Consider the following 12,786-nt stretch of genomic DNA (forward strand, 5'->3'; position numbering starts at 1 on the left):
GCTCGGAGACAATTGACCAGTTCGTTCGTTCGTTAACTAGGAACGCCCTCTATCAAACCCAATTGGTGCGTGGTCAGCGTGTCGAGCTTGTTCGATGTTGTTAGTATTTTTTTGTTATTTATAGTTTTTGAGGTACCGGTATGGAATTCTACACATGTCCTTTTCTCATCAAGAAAGTGCTAATTTAACAAATCTGCCGATATGGTACAACTACAACATAAAGTTGCCAAAGAAACTGAGGAACTAAACTGAAGTCCTTGCGTGAAAATGTATTTATTCGACAAAGTTCATGAAATTTGAAAAAATTATTATCCAAAGTAGCGCTATAATGTGTGGTGAAATTATTCAGATCGGACTACTATAGCATATAGCTGACATACAGCTGACCGATCAAACTCGGATCCGTGTAAGGAAAACTTTTTATTTGTCAAGATGTTGTCCCGAAATTTGGCAAAGATTATTATCCTTGGCATCGCTCCAACCTCCCAAGAAATTGTTCAAATTGGATTAATACGGCATATGATCGTGATTATTGTCTCCTGATCAAATATGTTTTTTTAACTTAATCCAAAATGGGGTACGTCAGTAGTTTCAATTTTTCCAGAATTTTGACTAGGTTTCAAGATGAGAACTTTCATTATTTGTGCAAAAAATTTATTATTATTTTTATTATGTATAACGCAGCATACCATGCACAGGAGGTAGAGTGCAGTGCCATTTACCTCCATTTACTGTTATCGCTGCGTGCCCTCTCCTGGTATTTGACACTTCGCACTCGAATTAGCCATTTGGGGCAACTTAAAGCCACTTGCCACAGTTAGTTGGTCAAAAGCAATGTGTTTATGTCAATTTGCTGGTCTAGTGGGTGATATTGTATGTTTTCTGCCGCACCGTTGACTACTTTGTGTACCTTACTACAATTCACTTGGCAGTCAAGTGCCTGACTGCCGCTGAATTCGCTTGTATTTGAATTTTTCGGTGCTCCAACGGACCGTTTTGCACTTGCTACACGTCGAACGCCGTCAAGTGGACTCGAGCGTGTGTCCAAAGTGGCCTTTGCGGTTGAGTTGTTGCATTTCCACAGAGCGCTTACGTGCATTTACGACACAAAAGCGAGTGGGGTGCCGTTTGGGCACACTCTGACTCTGAAAAACGGCAACCAGCAATGTTTTGGACTATTTTAGCTAAAATTTGCAACAATGTATCAGTTGCACTTCAACCGAGTTGTAGTGAGAGAAAAATGCCGGTGGCGAGCCTTGAGCTTTTGACGTGGCTTTAAGTCGCAAGCTCCACCAATATTTAGGGCCCCAACTAACAGCTTCTCTCGGTGCAGTTGGCGTATCATTTTGATATAATTGCTTTTTATGGCCTACAAGCGTATTTACAAAATTAAATCAAATATTTTGTTATAATTAAACCGTATCTACGCTGCTCCGCCTCCGCGCCGACCGAAGCGCTCCACCTATTTTCAGTCCACTTAGCGGCGGCGTAGGTTTGTGTGCGTGTGTATTGCCATAGATTCATATGGTTTCTTTGCTGCATAAATAAAAACTACCGTTCATCAGATGTGTGTAGCTTAATTTATCCAAAAACTCGTAAAATAAAAACGCGCAAAACTCAAAATAACTTAATTGATTTTAAAAATGCATAAAGCTGCGGTGTAATTAAATATTTGCCGCCCCTCTTTCCATGTCCGGCGCACTATCTCCTCCCTGCCCACCGCCGCTGTTCGCTCGCTCGTAATATGCAACAACCGCAACGGGCGAGTGGCAGCCGCGCCGAAGCCGTCCGAGCATTGGCTGTTGAACCGCTGCATCTAAAGTGCATTTGCGTTTCGTTGCAGTTGCAGTTGCAGTTGCAAAAGGGGTTTGTTGCTGCTTTTCTGCGCTTTTCACACATTATTCGCTATTTGATAGTGTTTTTTCTTTCTTTAGTCCTTGCTACTTTGCCCGCTTCTTTGATGCGATTCACTATTTCGTGGATTTAATTTCAACTGTTTGTGTGCTTTTGCATTTGTTGTTTTTATTGTATTTGCTCGTGTTTATGTTGTTCTCATTGCGGTTTATTTGCAACTGCTTTGGCATTCACCTCAAAGTAATTTGTCCATTTGTCCACAAATGCCATGTTGCAACAACGTTGTTAACCAGAATAAACATTAACCAGAATATGCGATGCGCTCTTTCGCATTATTTATCATATCACTTAAGCGCACACATCGCTTCGCCCGAATCTGCACTTACACATTGATTGGGTGTTAAAATAAATGCATGAAAATTAAAGAAATCTTTTGAAAATCTCTAAAGTCAGACAGACGATATTTTTATCAAAATCCAGCCTTTCAATTGGCATCATCATCTCAATATTTCAAATCAAGTGATCCATATTATGTCATGTTCGATAAGTATTGCCAGATTTTAACATTGAATCCACAGATCTTAAAGTTCACTACTCGAAACTACTGGGTCTTAGTCTGTAAAATTGTTTTTTCAGAATGTAGAGCGGTCTTAGTACTTTGGTTGAAAACGATCCAAAATCTCAAAAGTTTTACCAGTCAACCGTATACTTGTTGGAATGGAGGCCTTCCTCTTTCTCTACTAGCCACGGAGGGCAACTGCTTCGAATACTTTCAGATCTGGAGTGTTTCCGTCCATTTGGACAACATGACCTGGGCAGCGTAGCCGCTGACTTTTAATTCGCTGAAGGTAGCACCTGTTGGCAAGAATTATCCTGCGTTGGATTTCCTGGCTGGCATTGTTATTGGGGTTCCAAGATAGACGAAATTATCTACGACTTCAAAGTTATGACTGTCAACAGTGACGTGAGAGCCAAGTCGCGAGTGCGACGACTGTTTGTTTGATGACAGGAGGTATTTCGTCTTGCCCTTGTTCACTGCCAGACCCATTTGCTTTGCTTCCTTGTCTAGTCTGGAGAAAGCAGAACTAACGGCGCGAGTCTTGAGACCGATGATATCAATATAATCGGCGTACGCCAAGAGCTGTATACTCTTGTAGAAAATGGTATCTGCTCTATTTAGTTCTGCAGCTCGAATTATTTTCTCCAAGACTAGATTGAAGATGTCACACGAAAGGCCGTATTCTCTTTTCACGGGACTTTTCTAAGATTTAGCGAATGCCGTAGGTCATTTAGCGTTACCTAGGATACACCAACCAAGGCGACATCCCTCCATTGTATACAAAATAATAATAATCAAAAATGGTAAACAGGGTTCATGCATCAATATTCATTTAGTAAAAGTAAGAAACAGATATTTTAATATTACAAACAGAGATTCCAATTCTACTTATTTTCAGTGCTAAGGTATTCCGTCTTCAATATACACAACTTGCAGCACATTATAGCTTTGTTCGTGTAACAGTTGCTGGTATCACCTAAAAATATTCGAGATAGATGTCGAGTTATATATACATATGTATATAATGTCGAGTGACTGCTTGTCCGTCCGTCTGATCTTGTAAGCGATAGCTTGAGTAAAAAGTGAGATATCTTGATGCAACTTGGAAAATGGGCGTAATCGGACCAGTGCCACGCCCACATAATACCATTAAACGAAAACCCATAAAGTGCCTTAATTAAACACCTTATTGAGATTCATAACTTTAAGGCGAAACAAGCCTTAAATTTCAGAAACATGAAGTGAGGAAAGAGCTTTATAGAGTGATATGTGTAGCAGAAACTAAGTGTTTGATTTAATTTAAATTTGGTGTGTGAGGTTATCCATAACATTTCCTTAGACGCTTTGAACACACAAATACTTAGTGTCTTCAATGTATTCCATCTCACGTCTAAAAAATGTAGAAATCGAACTGTTACGCGGTTGAACACTTCCTTTAGCCACATATACTTAGTATGTCCATTTTTTTATACAACATCTATCGGCAAAAAAGTATGGAACCTAAATGAAATTCAGAAATAACTTATTTGTAATAACAATGTATTCTCTTGCGTTAGATGGATAAAATCACATGTTACCAGCTCCTAAAGGTGTTTCACAGGCTTTGACCCTTGCAAGTTGCAAAAGTATGAAATGTTCGGTTACAAACAAACTTGGACTTTGCTTATTTATTAAGAATAAAAGTCCGACATCGAAGGATTTGAATACTTTTCGTTGAGTAATTACTCTCATAAGTCCAAAAAAGGCGAAAATCTCAAAAAAATTTGCGTTAGTAACTAGAAACACATATCCACAGAGCAACTCGATACAAACTTTGGCAATCATGTTGCTACCTTATTTATGACCAGAGGTCTTCGTTTTCTACTGCAAACTGGCAATGCTACTTAAATTCGCATCTGACAGGGCCGTATATTTCACTTTTGCCATTTGCCATGTTGTACACGATCTACACAGCCATTTCGAGCATTTTTCGATTAAAAAACTCATCTAAGCAATTTATGTCAAGACGTAAAAATAAAATTCCAAATAACCAAAACTGCAACATTAATGGCGGCAACATTGCGTGCGTAGACCAGCCCCCAGGCCCTCTGGGCTGAAGGCAAATGGCTGGATATGCGTGTGTGTGCATGTGTTTGTTGTAGTAGCAACAACTAACGACGCATCTCATTTTACACTTTACAACTATGCGAACATAAATTTAGATATCCCGGCAATAACGGTAAAACAGCTACGAGCTAGAGGGTGGCGCAGGTTGGAGGGCTGGAGAATCTGAGCGAGTGGGCGTCTTCGTCCTGGCTCGGTGGTGTGCTCTACCGTTAATGTGTAGGTATTGCACGCTACTTAGTTATCATTTGTGTGCGTTAGATGCGTGTGTGGCAATTGGTAAATATGTGCTATAACTGTTTTTAATGCGACAAGCGGCCTCAAAGCACTTCTGTGGGGCATAGAGCTACAGCTGGTGGTGATACTGCTGCTGAAGGGCCTGAGTTGATGAGGCCGATGATTAAATGCGTATGAGCAATTTTTAGTGTTTCGACGATAATCGAATTTTTGCTGCAAGCTGCTAGCGCCGCAGTTTGTTGCATGTAAACTTTATGTTTATTACTCAAATTGAGTTCTCTAATCGCAATTCTATGCAACCCAGGCACAGGCATCCATCAGTTAGCTGCCAAGAGCCATCAAAATTATAAATAAAAAATTACAACCAAATATATAAAGTAAGAAATAAAGAACGAAGAATGGAGAATTATATGGAGGATAATAAGATGAGAACACAAAGATGAGCTGCCGTTTGATGAAGTGCTTCAAAGCCGCTAACGCAGCTATGAGGGTGTGTGTGTATCCACATCCTCAGTGGAAACTCAACTTAAATGGAGTCGGAAAACTGCTGATGGTGACCTTTTCATGGTAACGCCAAGGTACGGCAGTCGCGCACATGTGTGTGGATGTAGAGGATGCAAGTTATCTAGTCTGCGGCAAGGCGGTGCCCCACCAACCGTGCGCGCCATCGTCGTTGTCATTACAAAGTTTCTAAACTTTACGATTAAATATAAAATCGCTCGCTCGTTTCGTTTATTTCGTGTCGCTACGCTGATTCGGCTGGTGGGGGCATGCGTGGCACTTCGCCAGAGCGGCAGCGGCTCAACCGCCCGATAGTATTAAAAATGCGCAAACAGCGTGGCGAAACTGCACTGTAATGGCACTTTTATGGGCGCATCTCTAGTGAACTCGCTCCTAAATTGCAAACCGCTGGCAAGCAACAACAAATATAAAAATTAACTACAAAGCAACGAAATCCGCTTCGAAATTAAGGTAACTACAGGGACAGGGTTACAAATCGGGTAGGTAACAGCGAGGCCGGTGCTGACGGGGTCGGTACATCTCCAAGTCATTTCGTTTTTAATTTCCGTAATTTCAGCAGAAAAATTTTTGCAATATAAAAAGCAAACATCGAAATTTATAGACCTACACCACCAACACCCGCCGCATGCCACTTCTTATGACGCCACCCAGGCCCGGACTGCAATGGGGTGGCCCTTCAGCGGTACTCGCATATAAAGTTGTGTCAGCACTGTCGAAAGGAGACATTAAATCGTGAAATAACAACAAGGCAACAACAAAGCGTCAGCGGTAGCAAGTATGCTTTAAGGCTGTATTGTAGTTGTACAGGAGAGGGGCAGCGGAGGCTTCATGGCACAGGAAGCGCGCAACAAAGCAACATTTGATGAACCTCAAAGCGGCTACGCCCCCTTCCACTCACTTGTGGAAATGCCATTTCTCTATTAAACAATTCACCCCCACCGCCCGTTTTGCGTTGCTTACCGCTACTTACACGAAAAATTTAATGACAACACTAAAAAGTTTAAGCTTTGTTATTGTAGGGGTGGCGCTGGGTTAACAACAAAAACAACCTAAGACGTGCGGATATGTGCTTAAGAAAATATGAGGCTGTAAAATGGCAAATTCATGACCTAATGGTCGGATCAGGAGCGCCGGCCCCTCACCTCTTTCGCTTTAATTCTCAAAACGCCGGAGAAACTTAGCTGCAAGCTCACAGTTGGCACTCTCAACATGGATAGTGTTCAAGCTCAGCGCTCAGCCTTCAAGTGCTGGCCCAAACACCCGCACACGGTGTGTCTGAGCAGTACTGCAGAAGCTTTGTTGCTTACTAAATAAATAAGTTTTTTTGGCTATGCACAAAGTGTGTGTGGCGCTTACGCGTTTGTAACGATTCGGTTATTACCGTTATATTGCCGAAACAACGCAAACAACGCACATAACTCAATATTCGACATCTTTGCCGCTAGTAAAGAATGTAGTATATTCCCCTTTTTATGGCCCCAAGCGGCATAGCGCCACCACGCTGCCGCTGACTGGGCTCTCCTGCAGAACTCCACCACACCTACACACGCATCGGCTCATAGCTTAGTGCACACGCCACGCATTTATTGCACTTACACGCGGACGCACAAGTTTATGCGCCGCTATACGCTCCATACAGCGCCAGCAATGCGGCGGCGGCTAACGGTGTATTGCGTTAATGATTTGATCTTTGTGGAGCGGGACCCTGGATTTTGGACAACTTCGGCAAGGGGTGGGCGCGCTCCTGCGGCAGCTATTTCCTTTCGAAAAATTAACAAACCCATAACTACAAAATACTAAAACGGCGCAGAAAAAACGAGCGGAATACTAAAAATAACGAAAAGAAATGAAACATTTTACAACTTTGTTGTACACTTTACGCTCCTGCCAACGGCGGCTGGGCGGCTGCATCCCACCCATTTCTAGCAGGTTGCTTTGCATCTTTTTCTTGCCCTTAGTTGCTTATTTACTGCTTAGGGATATGGCTGTGCCCTTATTGCCCTATACCCGCCAATAGCTTTGTGCTGGACGTTTCTCCAGAGTCTAAGCCCGATCCCACCTTCGGCCGCGGTATGCGCTCGCTCGCTTCGTTGTCTTGTACTTTTTCAAATCTTTGTCTTTAATGGACCATCAAGCTGCATTCGCTGGCTCGGCTTACGCCTTTTGTTGTTGTAGACATTGCTGCACATACGTAGAGTGGGTGTGTGTATGTGCTGGCCTCTGATGCGGCCATAGTCGTAGCTGGCTGTAAAAATGCGTTTTAATGGTTCAATAAAAATAAAAAGTTTCCATTAAATTCTGAAAAAACAATTAGCGTAAAAAAGCATTTTCAAATTTGCTTCTTTCTTTACGCTGATGCCTTATGCAGTAGATGCAGCTTTTACTGTTGTTTGTTGTAGATATTTCGGGGTCCCTGTTTTCTTTTGGTTTTTTTTTTTTTTTTTTTTTTTTTTTTTTTTTTTTTTTTTTTTTTGTTTTTTTTTTTTTTTTTTGCTTTAATCGTTTTGGCTATTGTAATAGTTTTGTGGCAATTATTCTTTGTCGTCAGAATTTCTAAAATAATCAAAAAAGTCTAGTATCTAGTCTAGTAGTCTAGTATGGTAAAAGCTTTAAGCTTGGCTGCTCTATGTATACTCCTTTTCGAAAGGTGGAACATATGCGAATTGATCGTGAGTTTCACAGATAAATATGGATATTTCGTGACACACTTTTGGGACTGTCAGCTGCTCTATATTCAAACTTAAAATACTAAGAGCATTTGTCCAAAGCTTTAGCAAGATATTTTTTCAAAATATATAATAATAATATAAATAACTAAAAATTGATTTTCGATGTTAGTTTTTATCATTTCTGATTCGATATATATGATGAGTATAATCCACTCTTAACATTTGTTGATGCTGATTCGATGTTACGAATTCGACTTCACTTACTTAGATGATCTACAAGCAGTTGTGTCAACTTTTCCTCATCCTTTCTCCCAATTATCGTCTGGGGTATGCAACATATGCACTTCATCTAATTTTCATTATTCTATAGGGACTATTAAGGTATTATTTAAATTCACGCTATTGCCCTTCTCTATTGAAGCTAATGCGGTTTCCTTTTCTTAAAAAAAATGTAAACATGTTTATGAAAATGCCTTTTATTCCGGTGTTTTTTAAATTCCTCGTTCTGGATATCTTCTTCGTTCTCTTCAAAATTTGTTCTAACGCTTGTTTGAAAAGCAGCAATGAAATCGGTGATGGTCTTTATGTATTCCTTGTCCGCAACTAAAATTCTGTTTTGGTTCGGACCGAAATCGCAGTCTCAAAAGCGTATACTTAATTGATTTAGAATACTGTAGCCATATACCCTAGCCCATCTGCATCGTTTACCTTCAACAAGTATGAGAGTGTTCAGTTTGAGACTTACCATATCGTTGACAGTGTCGACAGTGATTTTGTTATTTTTCAGATAATAAAGACTGCGATTGGACATTCATTTACTAGTAACCATTTCAGCCATAGTTTACGTAAGCTTTGTCCAACAATCCTCGTCCTCGCGACTTCATCTTCGTACCACGATGCCAACGACATGTGATTAAATTACAGCCAGCAATAGTCCTAACATGATTCCAATAAATGCAGATTTTAGTGTAGCCGAATAAATCGACGCATGACAACATTCTGCTGCAATGTAAATGTTGTAAATGACATCATTAATTCTTAGAAATTTCGAAAGTCTCCTCGACCAATGCTGCGCTGCCACCACAGCGCTGTTAACCTCGTAAAGTGTGTCCAACCAATTAAACTTGCGAACTTGACGACCCACATCTGAGAAGAGCAGAAACGGTGCCACTTCGCTGTGCACAAAGCACTCGAGATCCATCAAGGAGCTTACGAAGCAACATAAATGTGGCAAAGAACACATCCGTGGCATTTATGAAGCCATCAATGGTGCACATGGATAACAACATCCAAACAACAAATAACAAACATCAAGCATTATAGCGATAGAACTACAACAACAACTATGACAACAACATTACGCACATTACCGTTTTACGAGCTCATTGTGCACGTACACACGCACTTGTAGGAGCAGTCGAGCCATTTTGGACCTACACATAAAAGCTGCCATGAAGTACAAAGTTTGGCAACATTTATTACCCCGTTCGCCCGATAAAAATAAGAAGCAACACTTAAAAGTTGCAATTGTAAATTTTAAAATGTCACTGCATGGCGATGCCTTAATGTGCCGTGTCCAGGAGGTGGGTGCGGATGTGGTGCGGCATGGGAGGCACAACCACTTGTCAGGGGCCGCAACAACAAAAGTGACATGAAAACCTACAACTAAAGTGGGATCACTTCAAATAATTCGAAATCTGCTTACTATGTAAGCAATCGTTGTTAGTAGTTCGGGTGTTTCACAGTCCTCGACACACCTACTCGCCCCGCAACCCCAAATGAACTGAAACTGCGGAAGTAAAGAGACTTCGCTGTTGTTTGCTGGCGAACGAATAAAGTTTATTTCTGTTCATACAAGCAAACACTGCAATAATCTAGGAAGTAAATGGAAACCAAATCGAATGAGAAAAAAGGATACATTTCGAATGGGTTGAGTTTAATGTTCCCTTTTATATTTCATTGTATTTTCTATATCATATATGTATGTTCGTTTTAGTCCTGCAGCGCTGGCGTTGACTCGGCAGCTATTCGGATACGGTGGGAAGTAGGTCATGGTGATCAGCCGATTATTTGGATCACCACGGTTTGGTTGGCAACAGATGAATTCAGAGCTTAGAAGCACTTGCGGTGCACGATACCGGGACCGGATTCGTCGTACTCCTGCTTGGAGATCCACATCTGCTGGAAGGTGGAGAGAGAGGCCAAAATAGAGCCACCAATCCAAACGGAATATTTGCGCTCAGGTGGAGCAATGATCTTAATCTTAATGGTCGAAGGAGCCAAGGCAGTAATTTCCTTTTGCATGCGATCAGCGATACCTGTGAACACGTACAAATATATTTTATTTTCTTCTGCAGAAAAAACACAAAAAGCTTCTGATGTGCTATACTTACCTGGGTACATAGTGGTACCACCGGACAATACGTTGTTGGCATACAAATCCTTTCGGATATCTACATCGCACTTCATGATGGATTGGTAGACAGTTTCATGGATACCGCAGGATTCCATACCTAAGAATGACGGCTGGAAGAGCGCTTCGGGTGTGCGGAACCGTTCATTACCAATAGTAATCACTTGACCATCAGGCAATTCATAAGACTTCTCCAATGAGGTAGATGCAGCAGCTGTTGCCATTTCTTGCTCAAAGTCCAGTGCGACATAGCACAACTTTTCCTTGATGTCCCGCACGATTTCACGCTCAGCAGTGGTGGTGAATGAGTAGCCACGCTCTGTTAGAATCTTCATGAGGTAGTCGGTCAAATCGCGACCGGCCAAGTCCAGACGCAAGATAGCATGAGGCAAGGCATAACCTTCATAGATGGGGACTGTGTGGGAGACACCATCGCCAGAGTCCAATACAATGCCTGTGGTACGGCCAGAGGCATAAAGTGACAATACAGCCTGAATGGCGACATACATTGCGGGTGAGTTAAATGTTTCGAACATAATTTGGGTCATTTTCTCGCGATTTGCTTTGGGATTAAGTGGAGCTTCGGTCAGCAGAACTGGGTGCTCCTCAGGCGCCACACGCAACTCATTGTAAAATGTGTGATGCCACACTTTCTCCATGTCGTCCCAGTTTGTGATGATGCCGTGCTCGATGGGGTACTTCAAGGTGAGGATACCACGTTTGCTCTGTGCCTCATCACCGACATACGAGTCTTTCTGACCCATACCCACCATCACACCCTGATGGCGTGGACGACCCACAATCGATGGGAATACCGCACGAGGGGCATCATCACCTGCGAAGCCAGCCTTGCACATTCCGGAGCCATTATCGACAACCAGAGCAGATGCTTCATCGTCACACATCTTGAAGTTTTATAATTTTTCACTGCAAAGACAGTAAAACACACGAATTAGTGGAGACATCTGATATCACCAGTGTAATGTGAGGAAACTTACACAAACTACGGCAGTAACAGATTAAGTACAAAATCCAAATTCACAATAGACGTGAAGATCTGCAGTAACGTGTGACTTCCGACGTGACAGCAACCAAAGTGATTCGGTTATGTTGGACGCAGCGCCTTTTAAATTGACACAGTGCTCTCAAAAATGAAATACCATTTTGATGCTTGGATGCTCTCCACAATATCGGACACATATCAATTCTTTCTTTCTCATCTGCAGTTGATTTGCTTGTCATGTAGTCGGAGAAAGGGCGTCAAAATGAGATGAATTTCTATTCGCATGCAATGCTTGCCTTCGATGTGACGCACAATTCTGCTGCCAAGAAGTAATGAAATTTTTGTTTTGTCAATTATTGTTAGTGTACTATACATACATCTGTGTTGTTTGCAACTAAAGTCCCAGAGAATGGGCGCCACTAGTAGGCGCGCAGGATCAAGAATAATTTTTGCTTGCCGTCGTTCTTTGTTTTCGCTTGTTTATAAATACAAATGGGGTAGGGACGTGTTGTAGGGGTACTGCAATGAGAGAACGCTCTTGGAAGTGTAACGATCGCCATAGATGGTGTGGCATGCATAGTAATCACTTCTTGTGCCACACCACATTGTGCGACATGTATTTTATAATGTGATGACGGACAAGTCTTTTTGCACCCTCGCTTTACCCAATGATCATTTGCTGTCTCAATTTTTGCCACAGTGGGCTCCAATGTTTAAATTGCTTTATATAAAAAAAGGTAGTCGGGAATCGTTGTCCTATGAAATATTGTGCATAAGAGATTTATTGTTGTTATTGTAGAACAATATACTATAAGTAGTTTTGCCTAGCACAAATCCGTACCAGTTTCGATTATGTGAAACCAACTATGTTACAGCGCAAACGGTGGGCAAGTTGCGGCCTTATTGGTATTCTCCAAAGAATGGTTGATTCTACCTAATCTGGTCTTGTTAATCTTTTCAAAAGCAATAGGTTACCATATCTATGTATGGGGTTATTTCCATGAATATTATGTCTTAATAAATCGGTTTTGTATTAAAATAAGAATAAAAATAAAATATGACCGGACTAGGTTTTTTTAAATAAGGTTTCCTTGCCTTAATCCAGTTTGAATTCTCTTCTTCTTTTTCTAATTCCTATAAAAAGAAGTCAATATAGAGCAAAAAGTTACAGCAGATGATCGGCGATGTGAAAAGTATGAACTCCCTTCATGCAGGAGGCGATCTAAGCCATAGAAAGATAAATTCTTGACCCCAAATGTTATAATTTATTATTAACTGAGATTATAACTAGCTGAAAAACCCCAAATGCGACCTTACCTCAAACATATGTGGAAATTCAAACGCATCAAAGGCGGAACAGTTTACAGGTACTTAAGGTTATAACGAGTTTTCTAATTTTAAATTTGTTTGTACGGACCATATAGTA

At 41.2% G+C, this 12,786-nt stretch overlaps 1 protein-coding gene across 1 annotated transcript; it reads right to left on the bottom strand.

Annotated features, from left to right (window-relative positions):
• Positions 1–9,859: 9,859 nt before the first annotated feature.
• LOC108964939 (actin-5, muscle-specific) lies at positions 9,860–11,465 on the bottom strand. Its single transcript, XM_018926986.1, has 3 exons — positions 11,356–11,465; positions 10,338–11,284; positions 9,860–10,262 (listed from the first exon to the last, which is right to left on the bottom strand). The coding sequence occupies exons 2-3, from the start codon at positions 11,260–11,262 to the stop codon at positions 10,057–10,059; spliced, it is 1,131 nt and encodes a 376-aa protein (XP_018782531.1). The 5' UTR covers positions 11,263–11,284; positions 11,356–11,465; the 3' UTR covers positions 9,860–10,056.
• Positions 11,466–12,786: the final 1,321 nt, after the last annotated feature.

Source organism: Bactrocera latifrons, unplaced genomic scaffold, assembly GCF_001853355.1.
Source record: "Bactrocera latifrons isolate USDA-ARS-PBARC rearing strain unplaced genomic scaffold, ASM185335v1 scaffold_130, whole genome shotgun sequence".
Taxonomy (NCBI): domain Eukaryota; kingdom Metazoa; phylum Arthropoda; class Insecta; order Diptera; family Tephritidae; genus Bactrocera; species Bactrocera latifrons.

Coding starts and splice junctions, on each gene's coding strand:
- LOC108964939 (XM_018926986.1), bottom strand. CDS start 11,262: ATGTGTGACGATGAAGCATCTGCTCTGGTTGTCGATAATGGCTCCGGA. Junction 10,263..10,337: donor TGGTACCACTATGTACCCAG/GTAAGTATAGCA, acceptor ACGTGTTCACAG/GTATCGCTGATCGCATGCAA.